Below are 18,972 nucleotides of genomic sequence, written 5' to 3' on the forward strand. Positions count from 1 at the left end.
AAAAATTTATTTATTTGTTTATTTTTGGCTGCATTGGGTCTTCGTTGGTGCGCTCAGGCTTTCTCTAGTTGCGGTGAGCAGGGGCTACTCTTAGTGGCGGTGCACGGGCTTCTCACTGAGGTGGCCTCTCTTGTTGCGGAGCACAGGCTCTAGGTGCGCAGGCTTCAGTAGTTGTGGTGCACGGGCTCAGCAGTTGTGGCTCACGGGCTCTAGAGTGCAGGCTCAGTAGTTGTGGCGCACGGGCTTAGTTGCTCCGCAGCATGTGGGATCTTCCCGGACTAGGGCTGGAACCTGTGTCCCCTGCATTGGCAGGTGGATTCTTAACCGCTGCACCACCAGGGAAGCCCTTGTGTCATTTTAAAACCCTCCATATTTTTAAAATGTAAATCAGACCACCAAGGCACCACTGCCTGTTTTGAACCCAAAATGGATCCCAACATTTTGAGGCTAAAATCCAAACTCTTCAATGTAGCCAAGAAGGGTATGAGGGTAGTAGTTGAAAATTTGGCTCTGGAGTCAGACAGGTCCAAATTCCAATCCCAGCTCTGCCCGACCCAGCAGAGATCTTAGACAAGTTACTGACTGTCTCCAGGTCTCAATTTCCTCACCCCAAAAAAATGGGGATGGTAAGAGTTTCTCCCTCCTGGGGCCACTGTGAGGATTAAATGAGCTAATGCAAGGGGTCAGTCCCTGGGAGCTGCTCTTATTTTCCCTCCAGCTACATCCACTGTCCTCCTCATCTGGCTTGCTTCTGTTTAGAACCATCCAGAATTGCTGAGGTCCTCGTATGTGCTGGCTCTCGCTGGGCCTCTATAATGCCATTTCTTCTGCCTAGAACACTCCATTTAGCACCCCCCCACACACATACACATGCACACACATGTGTGACTAACTCCCACTCATCCTCAGGTCCCAATGGGAACGTCTCCTCGCTTCCCTACACTTGGGGTTGGGGGTCTGCTTCCTCCCTGGAGCTCCTGTTTGCTGGGCTAAGCAACTCTACGCAGGCAGACACCATGTCTTTCTGATTCATCTCCGATTTCCAGCATGTGGCATGGTGCCTGGAGCAGAATAAATGCCTGGTAAATAATTATGGAAGGAATGAATAAGTGAAAGAAGGAACTCTGCCCAGGTAGGTCATCTCACTTCTGTACTTGAGTCACTGATGTCCCTGACCCACATGCGGGACTCTACATACATTCCTGTCAAATCCCATCTGTTGGATTTCAGCTCAACAATCCATGTAGGAACAACTTTTGAATCTCAGTTCTACCATCCAACAGATTTGCTCCCCCTGAAAGCTCTGTGTCATCAGCAAATCTTATCAGCATGCTTTATACATCTTCGTCCAACTAGCGGGTGAACAGACAGATCACACTGGAGCCAAGGACAAAATCCTGTGAGTCAGCACTACCAGTTAAAGATCTATCTTGTACTAAGTGCTTACGGTCTGCCAGGTGCACATTCATCTCCTCACTTTCTTTACCTTATTTAATCCTCACAACAAATCCTGTGAGTGGGAACCATTATTACCTCCAGTTTACACACAGACAAATAGTAGCTTAGACACTAGACTACATTTCCCAGCCTCCCTTGCAGGTAGAAGTGGCCTTTCGACTGAGGTCTAGCGAATGGAATATGAGTGGAAGGGGTACATGCTGCTTCCAGACCTGGCCCCTAAAAACCTCCCATGTAAGCTCCTCCATGCTCACTTCCCCTTCCTGTTGGTTGAAAGACAATGACCCTGTGGATAATCTTGGAAGACACATATTGAAGATGGCAAAATCCCCATTAGCCTGGGTCCCTGAATGACTGCGTGGAGGAAAGCCATTCCGCTAACCCACCAATACTGTTCCATGAGAAATAAAGGTATATTGATTACTTTTGAACCATTATACAATTTGTTACAGCAGCTAACCTAACTAATTAATTAGCTACACTAACTAAGCTACCCTAACAATGGGCTTTGGCATTAAAAAAAAAAAAAAAAGAGGCTCAGAGAGATTAACTGACTTGTCCAAGGTCACAGAACTATTTTGTGGCAAAGCAGGATCTACTCCTGTCTGACTTCAGCCATTGGGTTCTGCTGCATCTCCCTCCCACAGTGAACTAACATCACCCCACACCCACCCACTGTCCCCCCCCAGCCTTCACTCCACCACACACGAAGGAACAACTCTCTTTTGATGTGTGTGATACCTGACTGGCTCAGGGTGGGCCAGTTTTGTAAAACGGTCACTCCCAAACATCACCCTGCAGAGGAAGGGACCTTCATTTAAAAGAGCACTCAGGTAAGCCTTCAGGAGGAAATAACACTGCAACTCTCAGGCAGAAGGGACAAGGCCCCCCTTAGGCTCAATTAGCACCTCGATTTTCTGATCATACCATCTGCCAAAGTTTGGGGGCCCATAACCTGGGCAGGCTCTGCAAGTGAGTCCAGACCAGCCCAAGTCTAGACACTGGGATCAGAAAGTAGTGGGGTTTCCAGACCCAGGTTTAGTTCTACAGGAGTTGAGAGGTAAGGGTCAGGACAGAACCAGCGATATAATTTGGGAGTCCCAAAGCAAATGAAGATTTTGCCCCTAGTTTAAAAATTAAGAATTTCAAGATAGTGACAGCAGATCATTAAACCAAGCATGGGCCTTCACAAGTGTGGGGCCCTGTGTGATTACACAGGTCACATGCTTACAAAGCTGGTCCTGGGTTGGGTCACATTATGCTCCAGAGGCCAAAAGGTCTCAGAGGCTTTCCCTAAGGGCAACATCTAGACAGAGCTCAAGTTCTTGGCTAGTGAGAGAGCCCAGCTGAGTGAAGCGCCGAATCAGCCTTTACTTCCAGCAAGATGCCAGGGCAAAAGGAAGGGGCAGAGTGAAACCAAGCAAGAGCAAGTGTACAGGGGCTGCAGCCAGAGCAGCGGTAAGGATGAGCCTGCTGGCTGACTTAATGCCAGGAGGCTATGGGAGCTGGGCAGGGACGTCCCCCTGGCCAAGCCGAAGCCACTGCAGTGCTGGTGTACAGCCCAGGCCCCACCCCAAAAAAGGTAGGAACTCCTTTCGAAGTAGATGGAGAATCCTGCCGGAAGCATATATCAGCCCCCCAAGCTCTCTCAAGTGAGCAGTCTGAGCAATGGGTTTGATAACAGGGCAGCGGGTAGGGAGTCTGTGTACCCCTGGAGAACTGAGGCCCCCAGGAAGCTGAGGACCAGACACTCATACGACAGGAGCATAAATACATCCTTTCATCCCTTCTGCCTCTGTACTTTTATATTTCCTTTCATTTTCCTTTAATGTCTCAGTAAAGTTCCTTTTGAAAATTCCAACCCCGCTCCTCTGTGCTGAATAAAAAGGGGCAAAAAGGGGACAGGAAAGTTGGGTAAGTGGAATTCCATGGGTAAGGGGGTTGGCAGCCATCTGTCTACTTGGAGATCTGACAAGCGTTGTCACTCAGCTGTCACACTAGGGGTGATGCAGTGGCTGCCACCAGCTTATTTCCAAGTGGGATGGCCCCTTATTTCATCTCAGCCACAAGGGGTCATGAGAATCTTTGCCCTGTGCATCACTGAAAAGCACACGTACTTATAGGCTGCGAGCCCACGGCTGAGGAGCAGGGACCCTTTTCAAGCAGCCCCTTGCAAGTGATACAGCCGTTTATGACCTTGGTGAGAAAGCTGGGCTCCTCTGAGCAGCCTCCCCGGCTCCGAGTCGCTGACCAGTAGAATCCAAGTCCTCTCTGGAGAGAACTGCGAAAATCTTAATACTGGGCATAAGTGAGGAAGCTGAAGTGCAGAGAAGGGCAAAAACTATCGTGATCGAACAGCCTCTCAGTGTTGGAGCTGGACCTCAGGCTCCTTGTGCCCTGCACCACCAAGAAGGAGACCAGATGGAGGAGCAGGGCCTCTGTCTCAGACCCCAGGGACTGACCAGGGAAGGCTGCAGTGGGCTGGGGCTGCTCACTCAGTGGATGGACAGCGGCAGGCAGCTTCTCCCTTCAATGGTGCCAGACAATCAAATCTTGGCCAGACAGCCATTTGCTAAATTTGGAGCAGAGGACTGTCTTCTGTTAACCCTTCCATGTCTAAGCATTTGGGGGTGGGGTGTTCTCTATTCCTGGAGCCCTGTTTCAGCTGCACTAGGACGGGAGGAGGGTTCTCCTTGGCTACACCTGGTCTCAGAGATCAGAGACTTGGAGTGGTGGCAACTGTGACTGGTCAGCGCCAAGCTGACCAAGCTGGCTACACCCGAAAGCTCCACCTGAATACTCGCGGGTCAGTTTGCACGGGTCACAGGCCAGAAGGAAAGCAGGCAGAGGGCAGAGTGACATCGGGCAGCTGGACGCATGAGAGTAAGGCTGCAGGCCACGGGGAAGCCAGACTGTGGACCGTTAGGAAGCAAGACCATAGCAAAAGCAGGCATCAAGCCAGAAAAAAAGAAAACAGGAATTGTGCCAGATGGTCAAAGGTTTGTGGGTCACAGAGAAATCAGGCCACAGAGGAGAAGGAAATCAGGCTTCAGAACGTCACCTGTGATTCAGAAGGAAGGGAGCTTCGCCTCCCCGTGAAACCAGGTTGCCGGCCACCCAGGCCGCACCCCCAGCCCTCCCTCCAAAGCTGGGCCCAGCCTCACTTGAGCTGCTGGGTAATGAGCTCCTCGTCGTTGAGGTAGCGCAGCCGCTCCTCCTCCACTAGGGTGCGCTGCCGCTGCAGTGGGTCCTCCTGCCGCCGCGCCGCCTCCGACACGCGCATGCTCAGCTCCGCCTCCGTGCCCTTCAGCAGCGCGCGCAAAGACTCCAGGTTCTGTAGCTGCGGGACGCACATGGACCGATGGACTGGGGTGGGAGGGAACGGAGGCGCGCAGCCGGGAGAGGGCTAGGAGGAGGCAGGCAGAGGAGAGCCCGACGCGGGGCAAGCTCCACGGAAGATACCAATGCTCGGCTGTGGCTGTGAGCAGCAGTGAAAGGGTGGGATGGTGGGGGGCACAGGCCGAGGGCTTACTTCTGGGGAAGAATAGAGGCAGGAGGAGAACGGCCTGGGATAGTGGAGGGAGGAGTGCCAAGTTGGGCCCTGCAGAAGGTGCAGCTGCATGGCTGTGGCGGTTCGCTGCAGCGAAGGGGTAAGATGGTGGGGGGCGGAGGACAATGTTTCGTTCTGGGGAAATATAGAGGCAGGAGAACAGGGTAGCGGATATTTGGGGGGCAAGGGGTGGCCCTACGTAGGGCCCTGCCCACCTTGCGGCTGCATGGCTATGGCTTCGATGAAGGACTCAAGCACTGGGGTTTGATAGAGCTTCCGTGGCTGGGCCGGGAAAACCGAGTTCTAAGGCCCAGTTGGGGCAAAGGTGGGGGTGGGCGAGATCTTACCCATTGCCCAGATGGCAACTCTCTGCCCCCTCTCCAGCCTGTCTCTATTCATTATTCTCACCTGACGGGCCCTGGGATACTCTCGAGGAGCGGGCACAGCGATGCCAGGCTCCTGACTGGTGGGACCATCTGCCAGGCGGGGCAGGCCCGGGAAGACTGTGTGGGCTCAGGAAGGGAGAGCTGAGGGGATCTGGGGGAAGGGCTTCCGCCCAAGGGAGGGGAGGGGGTAGAGAATGCGGGGCAGGAAGGGAGAGGGACTGTCCTGAGGGATACTGACCGGAGAAGGGGGCTCAGTGAGGTGGATTGGGGCTTCAGGAGAGCGGTGAGGATTCAGGAAAGGGGCAAGAGGGCTCAGTGAGGGGGACCCGGGCGAGGGATGGGGGCTTGGTGAGGGAGTAGAGACTCACAGAGGTGGCGAGAGTTCGAGGAGGGTTTCGGAGAGCACCCCAGTGAGCGGCGGAGGGCCTCGGGATGGGGCAGACTCGCGGGAAGGAGTTTCGTGGGCAGGTTCTGGCGGGGCGGGGTTTGAGGGGGCGGGGTTTGAGGAAGCGGGGTACAGGGCGAGGCCCTGGAGAGGGTGATACCTGGAGCTTCCGCAGTTGCTGAAGCTGGCTCCGCAGGTCATTGGTGCTGTTCTGCAGGCCACGCAGGTGTAGCTGCATCTGCAAACGGTTGATGGCAGTGGGCTGCCCCGCAGGCGTGCTGCTGGCCGAGGGCGGGGGAGGGCCGGACACTGGGGTGGCCCCGCTGCTCCGGCTGCCTGACCCGCAGGCTGCAGACAGGGACCACGAGGACGGGAGAAAGGGAATAAATCGTGAGCCTGGGGTAAAGTCCCCCCCACTCCTGACCCCACACAGCAGCCACAGAGAGACGTGGCTCTGGCTCCCTGCCCCAACTAGTGGTCAGCCCTCTCTGCGAGGAGCAAAGCGCCGGAGCGAAGGCATCTTGGTCTAAGGTGACTGCTCATTTATCCATTGAAGCCTGGTGATGTAGCCACTTTACAGATTAGGAATCTGAGGCTCAAAGAGGGCAAGAACCTGTGGGGGAGGGGAGAAGAGTCACTCACGTGCTGAGGGGGTGGCTGCTCCATTGGAGCCTTCAATCTTCTCACTGTGGCACAGGGAAAAGATGGCCATCAGGGGGTCCAGGCCCCAGACTGTCAAAGCTGGGTGAGACCTTAACATAAACTCCTCCAGTCCCCTGATCTCAGGATGCAGTCCCAGAGAAGGGAGGCGAGTCACCCAGGGCAGAATGATGAGACACTGGCTGAGCTGAGCCCAGAGCTCCTGATGTTCACTTTCCCTCCCTCTTGCCCAACCACATGCCGTGGCAGTGGTGTTGGGAGAAGAACCTCACCTGGGGGTCTCTGGCTCCGAACCTCGCAGTAGGGCACTCTGCACCAGGCCGGTGAGGCTGGCAATTTGCTTCTCCATGGCCTCCATGCGCTCCCTGGGGAAGATGGTGGCTTTGAACAACCCCATCTCTGGGCATGGGGTCCCTCCTGCCCAGCGCCCCATTCCTAAGATTGATAATTAGAGGAAATACCATTCCCTCCCCAGCCACCAGCACACAGACAATTCAAAGGGTCCCACTGCCTAAGGATCCACAGCCTACCTCCAACATTGGAAAGGCCCTTCCCCATCTGACAGTCACCCCCTCCCTCTCCAGACTCATCTCTCATCACTGGCTCCCTAATGGGCCCCACCCAGGCCACTCTGGGTCTCTGCACATGTATTCCCCCTGCCAGCATGCCCTCCTCCTTACCCTCTTCTCTGAAGCCATCCCAGAGTCCCCAACAGCCTTGAGGAGTACACCCTCCCAAGGGAAGAACAAGTATTTTTTGCTGTGTCTCCCTCACTAGGCAGGGCAGGAACCGTGTTTGCTCAGCTTGGCATAAACAGTGGCCAGTGCAGTGCCTGGCACACTGGCCACAAGAAAGCTGTATGAATGAATCGTTTCTTCTCACCTCTTAGCAGTGCTGCTTGAGGGCAGAGGGGGGCAGCTCAGTGCCCTGGTTACCTCCTCCAGCCTTGCACCCTTAGCAGGGAGCTGAATGATGGGCAAGAGTTCCCCAGCTCGGAGGCTACATAAAGAAATGTGCCTCTCTCCCCATCCCCACTTCTTACCAGCACCCCCTCCCCCGTGGACTTCAGCCGGCCCTGTGCTGGACAGCTCTCATGGCGGCACATTCTATGTCTGAGCAGGAAAGGCACTAAATAAAGAGTTCTACTTCAGCCTCAATTTCAGTTGGGGAAACTGAGGCTCAGGGACCGGATGCAAACCTAGGTCTCCAGGGTCCTTGTCTGGGGCCCTCTCGTCCAGCTCTCAGGCCTTGCAGATAAAACGTCTTTCCAGTGCCTTCCCTGCCACGGCCAAGATACTCTGGCGACCCCTCAAGGCTACTCCGGGTCTACAAGGATTCCCGGGTCTCAGAGTCCAGGACACAATCTGCCACGGCCTCTGCCGTGTCCCCTCTCCCCACCCCACCCGCGCAGCCCCGGGCCTCGCCAGCGTCCCTCACCTGGTCTCCGTGTCCTTGGCTGGCACAGGAGGCCCGAACCCAACGAGCGGGCGCTCCCCAGGCCCGGGGAAGAGCTCGGGAGGGGGGGCTCCAGCCGTCGAGGAGCCCCCGGTGCTGCGGGTCTTGCCTCCGGGGCTCTCGGCGAAGACCGACGAGGAGCCTGAGTCCTTGCGGAAGGACTGGCGCACCGGCGAGCCGCGGCTGGGCGGCCCCGAGTAGGGGCTGTGCGGCGGCGGGGGGCCCCCGGGGGGCGCAGCCACGTCGGCCAGCTTCTGCGGCGACGAGGGCGGCAGGCGGAAGCCGTAGCCGTCGCCATAGAGCGGGCCGCCTCCGGCCGCCGCCTTATACAGCGAGTCCTCCAGGTCGGACTGCAGCGCTGCGGCCGAGTAAGTGCTGAGTGAGCGCACCGAGCCGCGCTTATACAGGCCCCCGGCGCCCGGGTAGGCGAATGGGTCGCCGGCGGCCGCGGCCAGGCTCAGGCGGCCCTCGTGAAGCAGCCCGTAGGGGTCGGCGTAGAGGCCCTCGCCCTTCACCAGCACCATGCCGCCCGCCTTGCCCGCCAGGTCCTCATCCGGCTTCACGTCGCGCCGCTCCAGGATGGCGCTGGGGCTCGGGCTAACGCCCGGGGCGGCAGGGGCGTTTCCCAGCCGCTCGGCCGCGTGGTGCACGGGGCTGCCAGCGTAGGAGGGCGGGCGCCCCCCGGCATACGATAGGCGCGAGCGCGACGGCGAGCCCGACGGCAGCCCCGACGGTAGCCCCGGCGGCGGCGAACCGGAGGCTAGGTGCGGCGCCGGCGACAGGTTGTTGAGGCGCCGCGTGGGCGACGACTCCCGCGACGCATACACCATCTCTCTCTGTGCAGAAGACAGCCCCCGAACCCCACAGGGCTGGTCACAAAGGGGGATCCCTTGCTTCTTACTTGAGGAGCCAGCAGCTCCCCCCTGACGCTTACGAAGTCCCTTCTGTTCTCTGCCTTCCCACCCTCCTGCTGCATCTTGGGCCCCTTTCCCTTCAGGGCTCCCAGCACGGAGGGAGAAGTGGTGGAGGGAGAGGCACCAGAGGAGCGACCCCCAGCCCACCCTATGGTGGGGGACGGGAAGCGAAAAGGTAAGGGGTGGTTCCTGAGAGAGGTCTCCTAGAATATTTAGAGGCGGGTTCGAGAAATCTGATCGGAGAAGAGGGGAAAGTGGCAGATGAGGGGAAGGACTCCTCCATGACTCCACAATTAATGAAGGCCACCCTCTGCTTCAGCCTCCACATTCCCTTCTCCAAAGCTGTCCCTGGTGACAAGTGACTAGACTCTGTGCTCCTGGACACCATCTGCCCAGCCTCCCCAAGGCCCGGGGCCTCCCCAGCCATACCCGGAGGTCCCCGTTGGTGAGGTGTGAGCCAGGGAAAGCGGCGTAGAGTGGCTCCTTCCTATAGATCTTGATGATACTGCGGTCCTGGATGTCCCTGGGGGAGGGAGGGGTGCAGAGGGTCACCATCCCCCAGCCCTGTGATGAGGAGGGGAAGCTACTCCAGGCAGACGGAAGAGGGGTGGCCAAGAAGGACCACGAGCCCCAACCCCTTCCTAACTCCTTGCTCAGTGGATCTCGTGCCTCGGGCTGCCTGCCAACAACACACACACACTCAGCAGCTTCCACCCCGTACACCTCCTCGGCCTCACGAGCCATTTTCAGGTAAGCTGAAGCCAAGGCCAATCAGCAGGGGTGAATGATTTAAAGGGAGGGGGTGGGGCCGGGATGACCGAAGAAGGGGGCGGGGCGGTAGGGCTCCGGGAGGAGAGGGCGAGGGCCGAGGTTGGGTCAGGAGGGGGCTGGGGAATGACCTGCGGCGTCGAACCCCCCTCAGAGGAGGAGCATGGGGAGGCCCACCCCATCCCCCCCGGGGCCACGCCCACCGGACGTCCTCCAACTCGTAGAAGACGTTGCGAGCCTCGTCCTTGATGAGGATGGCTGTGTTGGGCGACTTCAGCATGCCCATGGTGAGCTTCTGCGGGAACATGTGCGCGATGAGTGCGTGCAGCGTGTCCAGGCTGCTGACCTCGTGCGTGATGTGCACGCGCCGAGTCTCCTCCCCGAACTGCAGGAACAGCACCCCTGCGAAGGAGACGCCGCCCTCGCTGTCAGGGCCGCTATCACCACCACGCCGGCGGCCCGGGGAGCCTCGGGGAGCCGCGCTGGTCCCGCAGAGGCAGGGCCTGAGGCCGGATGCCGCCCCGGAGTGCAGGTGCACCCAGGCACTCCTCATGCTGCCGGCCCCTTAAGGCACTTCCTCGACCGCAGGCAGGTTGGAGTCTGGATGAGGAAATGGAACTGGGGGCAGGAGCAGGTGGGACAGAAACTGAGAGTGAGTGGTTGCTTTGGAGGGGGAGAGGTGAGAAGGGAGAGGATGAAGGAAAGGGGGGCTGCTGAAGGGGGTGAGAGAGAAGCCTAAAGGAGAGAGGAGGCTTGGAGAGAGAAGGACAGGGCAGGGGGTGCTGAGGGAGAGAGAAGTGAGGGAAGAGAGAAGTGGAGGAAAGTTGGGAAGGGAGCCGCAGAGGAGGAAGAGGCCTTGTGGGGAGGAGATTTCTGGGTGGAGGGGGGGGGGTGAAGATGGCTATGGGGGAAGGGAACCAGAGGCTTACTAGAAAGATGGTTGAGGAGAGAGGGAGTGATAAAGGGGATGGAGAGGGTTCCAGGGTAAGCAGAGCAGAGGGAGGAGCCAGTAGCCTGGAGGGAAGATGGACAAGCAGTACCTGGTGAGCGCAGCTTGGTCTGGCTGGTTGAGCGGGAGAGGGGCAGGCTCTGCCGGAAGCGGTTCATCCTACTGAAGCCCAGGGGCAGCTCCGCCTCCGACATGGTCTCCAGTGACTCAGCCGAGGCGTACGACAGCTTGGCCGCCTGGTCCGCCAGCCCAGGCTGGGCTCCCTGAGTGTGGCGCGAGCTGCGGGTCTGCAGGGGCAGGGCGGGGCAAGAGGAACCAGGAATGACCCCTTCACTCTGCCCACTGCCCCCATCCAGGCCCAGGGAGCCCCAGCCAGCCAGCCAGCCAGCCAGCGAGACACACACACACGCACACGCACACGCACACGCACACGCACGCGCGCGCCTGAGGGTCTCCTAGATTCCAGACTCGCTGTGTGGCTGCACGAGAGTTCCCCAACCTCTTGGGGCCTTGGCCTCCCCGGGACACCCAGCAGGTAAGGAGTGGGCCAAGGACTCAGGCACCCTGGGAAGCCAGACAAGAAACCATCTGAGCGGGAGCCATGGGCACGCCTGCTATTTTAAGCTTCCAAAGAACAACAACACAAATTTGTCACCGAGGTGAGCAGCAGAATCGTTGAGCAAATTGGGGCATTAGTTCCAGACATTAATTAAGCGGCGGATTCGAGAGCGATGAACTTCTCCTTCGTGAGGTTCAGAGGGTTGGGGTGGGGGCTGAAAGCAGGGAGAAAGCAGAGAGCTAGGGACCCCAGGATCCCAGCTCTGGGAGGTATGGGCCCTCACAGAGCTGGGAACAATGTCCTGGACTTAGAGTGACTGGGAGAGCCACCCCAAACCTCCCAAAGCCAGGTGGACCCCAGCTTCACACAGACTATCTGCCTAGTACATGCAGTGCACATGCTTAGCCCACATGAGTACATGGCATAAGTGCCAGGCCTCAGCCCCTCCCTGCATGGCACATGCTGCCACACAGCCAACCTGCCTGGCTAGCCTCCCAGAAAAGCCTCCTCCAGTACCAACATAGCGGCCCCTTGCCCTGAAGCCACAGCTGAGGGTGATATCTGGCTGTGGCTAGGGAAGGCTTTCCACCCAGTGACCATTCCCTGCCCCAGGGACAGCTCGATTACTCTCTCCTTGGGAGAGGAGACACCCTGATTTCAATTGCACATCAAGAGCCTACTTTTGGCTGAAAGCTGGGGCTGTCACTCAGGGCCACAGCTCCTGCCAGTCTGCCCCAGCCCCTCCCCTCAAACCCGGTTGCTGTCAGAAACCCATCTATTTAAGGGAGAAAGATACTGAATCAGATCTACATCATTCCCCGTTATGTAACATTATATATATATTAGATGTATCACACATATACATGTTATCAAGAAAAAAATCATGTTGCCCAATTGTATTTTTCTATAAAATAAATTGCCTATCTTTAACAGCAACAAATCATTCAAAACCATTAACATTGGTTATCTTGGGGCTGAGACAGAGCATTCCCTTTCTACTTTATACATTTCTCTGCCGGGTGAACTTTGCACAATCAGAATGTATCATTTTTATAATTTTTTAAAAAACAGTAAAAGTATCTCTAAAAAGGAAGTATTTATTCTCCTCCTCAGCTCCTTCCATCCCCAAGTCCTGATTAACCCCTAATTAATCTCCATCTTCATATTAACTCAATTGAATGTTCCAGTCGGATTAGCACTCTCAAAGAGAGCATCTTCCTCTGATGGACAGTGTGCCCAGCTGTCCCCAAAGTGTCCTCAAGGGCTTGGAGATATAGCAGGTCAGATTTGGGGACATTAGCGGGCATCCAGCCTCAAACACAATGCCTTGACCAGCGGGTGGGCATGGTTCTGGGGAGGAGGGAGGCAGCGTAGCAACTGGACCCACTGTGGGGGATGCCTGTGCCCAGACTTTGGACCCTGCAGCTCAGTTCTAGGCTGATCACCAGTGCCGGCCTACGCCCTTCTCTCTTCCCAGTGTGGGGAACCAGGCCTGGTCTGGGGGTCATGAGGTTGCCAGGCAACTGGAAGGTCAGTGGTTGCCAGGCTAGTATGGATGAGGGTCTACAGAATTCAGGCAAAATGAGGCAGCTAGCAGGGGTGAAGAGTAGGGGGTGGCCACAGTGCCTGGGGGGCACACGTGAGTTGCCAATAAGAAGATGGAACAGGGGCCAGATGAAGGAGGGGCAGGGATCCTAGGGACTGAGAAGGCAGCCCAGGGAACCATGCGAGAAGAGATGTCCACATTCCCTGCCCCACCAGTTCCTGTCTCCATCCTGGCCTCCTGGGCACCTTTCCATTCTCACAGCCTTTGTAGAAAACCCTCTTGAGAAGAGAGAAAGCCCATTAGCATGTCTCTCCAGCCCTGGGCTGGGACAACAGAGCAGAAAAAAAGTGAGACATCCAGAAGGACTTCCTGACTAGAGGGAGATGGCAAGAGAACAAAACAGTAATTTAAGCGGAGCTCTCCAAAGATAGGAAAGGGCTTCCCAAAGATCGGAAGCAGTGAGCACCGGTCCCTGGAGATGCTCCAGTGAGGAACCGATGACTCCTGGTCAGAGATCAGGTAGACGGAACACTGAGTGGGGCAGTCAGACTAGGATGTGAGATTCCCAAAAGCTGTCCACAGGCTAGGACAGAATCACTTGGGAGCTTTTAAAAACATTCTTTCCAGTGCCCCACATTCACTAAAATCTGAATCTCTGGGGCTTGGAGCCTGGGGTTCAAGGTTTTTGACAAGTTCCCAAGGTGACTCTGAGTTGGGAATTAAGTCGGTATCCAGGATGCTAATAGCTAATGAGGTAAGGCTCACCATGAGCCAGGCACTGCGCTTAGGACATGCAGTCTTGTGTTTCTTCTACCTTTACAACAACTCTATGATGTAGATACCGTTCCGTTTTATGGAGGAGAAACCAAGGCTCAGAGAATTATGTAACTTGCCCCAGGTCACCCAGCTAGTTAGTAGCAGACTGGAATTCACCACCAGGCAGCCTGGCCCTTGGCCCCGTGCATTGAACCACTACGCTCTACTGCTTCCTCCAAAAAGGCTATATGCCTGATGCCATGACTCTACAATTCCGTGACTCTCTGATTCAAGGACTTTTCTCTGGAAGGATGCATGCAAACAAGATGCTTGGAGCAAGATGGCACTGGGGGAGTCTGGAATGTATACCTCCCACCCCCTGTCACGATGCCCAGGATTTGAGGGACCGGAGACTCCAGGACGCAAGCGTCTTCGGTTCTGAGCCTGGTGCCAGAGAAGAGGAGGTCCAGGAGCGTGCTCCCTTGGGGGTCAGCAGGATGCCTCTGGAGGGGACAGACATCTCTCCAGCTGGGGATGGTCCAGACTCTCCAGAGGAGGCAGGAAGGCACCATCCCTGAGCCCAGCCCTCCACTTGGGCAACGGGTTTGGGGGTGTAAGTCTGTGAGTCTCTTGCCTGGCACTGACCAGCTCCCCATAGTGGGATGTAAGAAAGGGATAAGGGGCCCATTATAGTCACAGGGCCTCCCTGGAAGATGAAGTCTGAGTTCAGAGAACAAGGCCCTCAATACGATCATGGGGTCCACTTCCCTCCCCTGGAGCCAGCAGTCCCTCCAGGCTGGGGAAAATGCCTCTCTCGTTCCCAAATACTCTTTACGTCCTGCGGAAGCCTCAGCATCCTCAGCCCAGATCCCCAGCAGGGGTGGCACAAACTCCCACGCTGGATCCACAAGCCCCTGGCAGGCGAACCCAGGCTCTCTCAAAGCAGCAGACCCAGCCTGCAGTCCCAAGGCCCACCACCCACACCAGACGGTCCCTTGCAGATGCACGACTGTGTGCAAAGCATGTGCAGGGAGGGGCAGGGGCGGGAGAGCACATGCGGTTGTCACGGACGCAGAAGCACCACACACTGACCTTGAAACTCCAGTAGTTTGGCTGCTGATGGAAATAAGAGAAGAGATGGTTATGCGGGGGCGCTGGGAGGAGAGAGTAGGGCCAGGGGCAGGTTAGAGACCCTTGGCGCTCAGCACTCAGCCCCCGGGATGTGGGCCCTCCACCCTCCCAGGAACAGGAAGGAAGCCATGCCTGGTACATCCCATTCTCTACAGAGGAGGCCCGGGATGGCCCTGAGAGGGCTCCAGGCCTCCTGCTGGGACAGGGGAGAACCATCATCCCAGACATTTATAAGCCACGTAACCTAGTCACAGTAACTGTCCTCAGAGAGTTACAGGCAGGAAAAGATGCAGATGACCATGATACAGGGAACACGTGAGACACTGGCAGAGCTGAATAGGAGCTGCAGGGTCAGAGAAATGGCATCTGGTTGTGGCCGGCCAGGGAAAACTTCCCAGAAGAGGTGGCATTTTTGGTGAGTCTAAAAAAATGAACGTTTTTGGTGGGTCTTTAAAAAAAGAGATTGGGAGGAAGGGCCTGCTGAGCAGAGGGCATGGGGAGGCACGTGCAGGGTGTGTTGAGGGAACAGTTCGGTTTGGCTGGGGCACAGGGCCTGGGAGAGTAGCAGGTTAGGCTGTGAAGAAGGGCCTGGGGCCAGAGGAGCGCCCTTAAATGCAAAGTGAAAGAATTGAGACTTAACTGGGTGGACAAGCAGAGAGCATTTGCGTGAAACTGAGTAGGATGGGACTGGACCCCAGGAGGGCTGATGGGGCAGGGGGTGGAAGAGGTAGGCAGGGGGCCAAGCCCAGGGCAGGGAGGCCTGGGTAACATGATGGACCTGGGTTACAGGGAAAGTGGACAGATGCCCATCACCCCACAGCACTGGGCAATGGATGGGGAGCCATGGACAGCAAGGGAGTGTCAGCAATGTTCTGTGGTTGAACAGATGAGAGGGGAGGGCTCCTTGCTCCCCTAGAATGGGGGCCTCAGGTTCCTCCTCATTCACAATAACCTACAGTCACCCCGCCTTCCCTGGAGACCAGAAGGCCCCTCCAGATGGCTAAGGACAAGGGAGGAGTGGCCTGGAGGCCGGATGGGTTCTTGGCAAAGCTGAGGGCACCCTGCTGACCGGTGCCAGCCTCAGCAGGAAGACAGAGGCAGCAGATGGCCTGGCCCTGGGGTGCCTGGCACCAGCAGACAAGATTCCCTAGGCCTCAGAGCCACTGGCAGAGGAGAGTGACACCAGTGGCTCCTGATGGGGGGAGGACACCATGGCGGGGTGTCCTGTGCCGCCTGAATACTTTAGTGGTGGAAAGGAGTTGGAGAGGGGCCCTGCTGGGATGGAGGCTTCGGATCTTTAGGGTGGGGGTGGTGCCAGGTTAGGGCTAGGGTGAAGAGGTTTACTCACCAGGACCATCCCCTCTGGGCCACAGTCCCCATCTCTGCCCCCAGCATTTGCTCCAAGAGATGCAAAAAATAGCCACATGCCAGGCAGAGGAAGGGGACAGCAAAGTCTGTGCCGTAGCCAGTGCCTGGAACTACCTATGGACACATGCCACCCCCTGGGTGTCAGGGGATGCCCACAGGTGCTGAGGGGAGGGGAGGTGGGGGACTGGAGTATCAGGCTCCAGCCACAGCTGCCTGTGGCCTTGGGGAGGGGAAGGAGGGCAGAGAGAGTGGACATGTGATGGCAGGGGGTGGGGGGCAGGGCAGGCAGAGCCAGGCAGAGGGCAGGGGAAGGTTTATGATGAGAGTCATGTCTGCAGCCCCAGTGGTGATGGACGGCTCTGCAGAGAAGGCCGCCGTCCCTCATCCACCACCACCATCACACCGTGTACACACAGGCCACCCACAGCACCCTGCAACGACAGGCCCCACACGGAGAGCTGCATACAGACGCGCAGACATCCTCCAATAATGACATCGCCACAAACACAGCCAGAGCAACAAAGACACGCCCACAAAGGGACACAAACACTTGGAGAAAAGCCCTCCATGGTCAGAAACAACCCCAGAAACAGAAACTCAGAGACAGAGCTCTTCATACGTGGACCAACCCCATTCATACAAAACATGTACCTCCGGCCCGTCCGGGCCGAATCACAGAGGCCCCCCCCCCGGCCCCTAGGGAGTCACAGAAACAGACAGAGACATGACGGATACCCATTCACACATATGTACACACATACACGCACACCAGCTGCAGAGACACACAAAGCAGCACACACACGTACAAAGAGAAAGTCTCATCCCTCCTTCCCCCCACTAGCCAGGTCATGGCGCCTCTGGCCACCTCGGTCACTGTACCATGCCTGTGACGTCCCAGACATCATGTGGCAGGTAGGTGAACTCCTGATTCAAAAGAAGCAGAAGATGCCCCACCCCCACCCCCGCCCCAAATGTCAACACATCGGACTCAGTACGTGCAGACAGCTGGAGCCCACCTCACGTCTCTGGGAGGGGGACAGGGATGGGGCCTGGTTACAGCCACACTAGCTATGCCCTCAACCTGGGCCTGCCTCAGGCAACACTGGGCACATCCATGGGGCAGCCAGACCTGGAAAGGAGGGATCAGTAGCTGGGGCCAGGGGAGAGGACTGGGTGGCATCAGGGCCACAGAACAGGCCAGCCAAGCCCCACTAGAGGGTAAAGATGGAAGAGATGCTGTTTTTGTGCTTGGTGAACTTGGAGTGAGGCTGAGATCAGAGTCCTGGGACTTTGGGCGCTGGCTGGTCGAGTACACAGAATCCTGCCCCTCCGTCACCTTGGAAAGTGGGAAGGATGATCCTCCTTCATGTTGGCCCCACCAGGAGCGAGACACAGAGTCTCCTGGCAACTCAATGTCCTTGGAGGGGAAAAACCATAGTAGGGAGAGGTCCTTGGGGATGCCGTCTATCCCGCGTCTCTGTCTCTTTCCAGGGGGTTAAACCCATGGGACAGCCTTGGGTGCCTAAGAGCAGAGGGCTCCTCTGTTTGCTAAGGTGGGACTCTCCTCCTCCAATCTCCAGCACCCTTTACTCCTCACCCTCTTCCTGGTTGTCTGTTCCTCCCGCCCTGCCCCACACAGTGCCTGGTATACAGTAGGCTCTCAACAAATATTTGGCCATGAATGAGTGTCAAGAAAACAGGACCAGCCACAGGTGGAAGGGGGTATCCCTGCATACTCTTGTCTGGCACCACTTTCCATCTCCTGGCACCCAGTACAGCTCAGCCTTCCATGTCTTTTCCCTGGGAATTTCCAAGCACCAGAAACCCCCGGAAGGAGGGCAGAGGGCAGGAAGGGCCCAACAGAGGTCTGGCTCCCCAACCCAAGTGAAAACCTCCAGTATTAGGGCAAAGCTGTCTCCCTCCCCCATACTCAGAGAGTGGGGGGGTCTCAGAGGACAGTGAGACAGTGAAAAAAAGAAAGGGCTGAGTAGGAGAGACCCTTCCAGGTAATCACTTGTAGGGAAGAGTCTTACAGGAGCTGGGGCAAAATGAGAGGTGTTCTAGGAGGATAAGATGGAAGCCAACCCATCCACTCTGTAGGGACCAGGCTTTCAGAAATGCAAGAAGGGTAGCTTCCTGGAGGCCCAAGGAAGCAGCGCCAGGGGGTCCTCAAACTCCCTGCTGAGAAGAGGAAACAGCTTCTTCCCTCGGGGGGCTAAGGAGTTAACTCTCTCCCTCCTCTACCCTAGGAGCCCTTGGTGGGGTTCTTCCCTCCCCCCTGCAGCTGGTCCTTTCTCCCCAACGCAGTGCGCTGGAAGGGCGGGGCCGTGTCCCCTGGGAGCCTTAGCCTAGCCAGCTGAGGTCTCTCCCCTCCCCTGGGCAGACGTCCTCTGTAGGCTAGGTGAGTGCGTGACCCCTCCCTGACCTCGAGCCCCGAGGACGACGACACATCCTTCGGAGAGGGAGGGCAACCTATGGGTCGCACCCTTGCTCTAGTCCCCTGGCTGTGCGTGCACCGGCGCACACACCCACCTTTCAACTCTTGTGAACACGCGTCCACGTAAACATTCGCCTCCCCCCTCCCTTGCCCCCGCCAGGCTGGGGCTCCTTAACGCCCCCCGAGGGCGCCAGCCTCCCACCGCGACGCACGTGCCCTCTCCCCTGTGTGCCCGTCGACACGGTCACCTCCTACCCCTTCCCAATGCAGAGTGTGTGTGTGTTGGGGAGGTGGGGGGTGCGGCGGGACCCGCGCTGAGCGGGGCGCAAGGGCGCACCCCGGAAAGGTCATGACTTTCTGAGGCTGGGGGAGGGGACGCCAGCCGCATTTCGGGGTGGGGGCCGGGCCCCTGCGGAAGGCTGAGAACGAGATGGGGGAGGGGAGGGGGCGTTTCTCAGGAATCTGTAACCGCAACGGCTTGCGAGCCCCCCACCCCCAGACCGCCCCTCGGAGTCGTGGGAAGGGCCCCCATCTCCGTGCCCCCGCCCCTCGGAACCCGAGGCGGCTACCCCGGCCCCCGCAGCCGCTCCCCCTTACCTGCGGCCACAGGTGTATACGCGGGGTTCTCAGCCCCAGGTCGAGCGTCGGGC

The 18,972-nt window shown here is 57.5% G+C and overlaps 1 protein-coding gene across 7 annotated transcripts in view; it reads right to left on the reverse strand.

Annotated features, from left to right (window-relative positions):
- Window positions 1-18,972, reverse strand: part of SRCIN1 (SRC kinase signaling inhibitor 1) — a 68,679-nt gene that overhangs the window by 20,298 nt on the left and 29,409 nt on the right. For 5 of the 7 annotated variants that reach the window (XM_067020619.1, XM_067020616.1, XM_067020618.1 and 2 more), the window contains 9 exons: window positions 14,479-14,502; window positions 10,617-10,812; window positions 9,780-9,978; window positions 9,238-9,331; window positions 7,877-8,730; window positions 6,712-6,804; window positions 6,422-6,465; window positions 5,940-6,127; window positions 4,623-4,798 (listed from right to left, as the gene is read on the reverse strand). In XM_067020619.1, the coding sequence (XP_066876720.1) occupies window positions 4,623-4,798; window positions 5,940-6,127; window positions 6,422-6,465; window positions 6,712-6,804; window positions 7,877-8,730; window positions 9,238-9,331; window positions 9,780-9,978; window positions 10,617-10,812; window positions 14,479-14,502 (1,868 nt within the window). The remainder of the gene's footprint in view (window positions 1-4,622; window positions 4,799-5,939; window positions 6,128-6,421; window positions 6,466-6,711; window positions 6,805-7,876; window positions 8,731-9,237; window positions 9,332-9,779; window positions 9,979-10,616; window positions 10,813-14,478; window positions 14,503-18,972) is intronic. The other 2 variants (XM_059046555.2, XM_067020615.1) reach the window with 1 other exon arrangement.

Source organism: Kogia breviceps, chromosome 19, assembly GCF_026419965.1.
Source record: "Kogia breviceps isolate mKogBre1 chromosome 19, mKogBre1 haplotype 1, whole genome shotgun sequence".
NCBI classification, from domain to species: Eukaryota; Metazoa; Chordata; class Mammalia; order Artiodactyla; family Physeteridae; genus Kogia; species Kogia breviceps.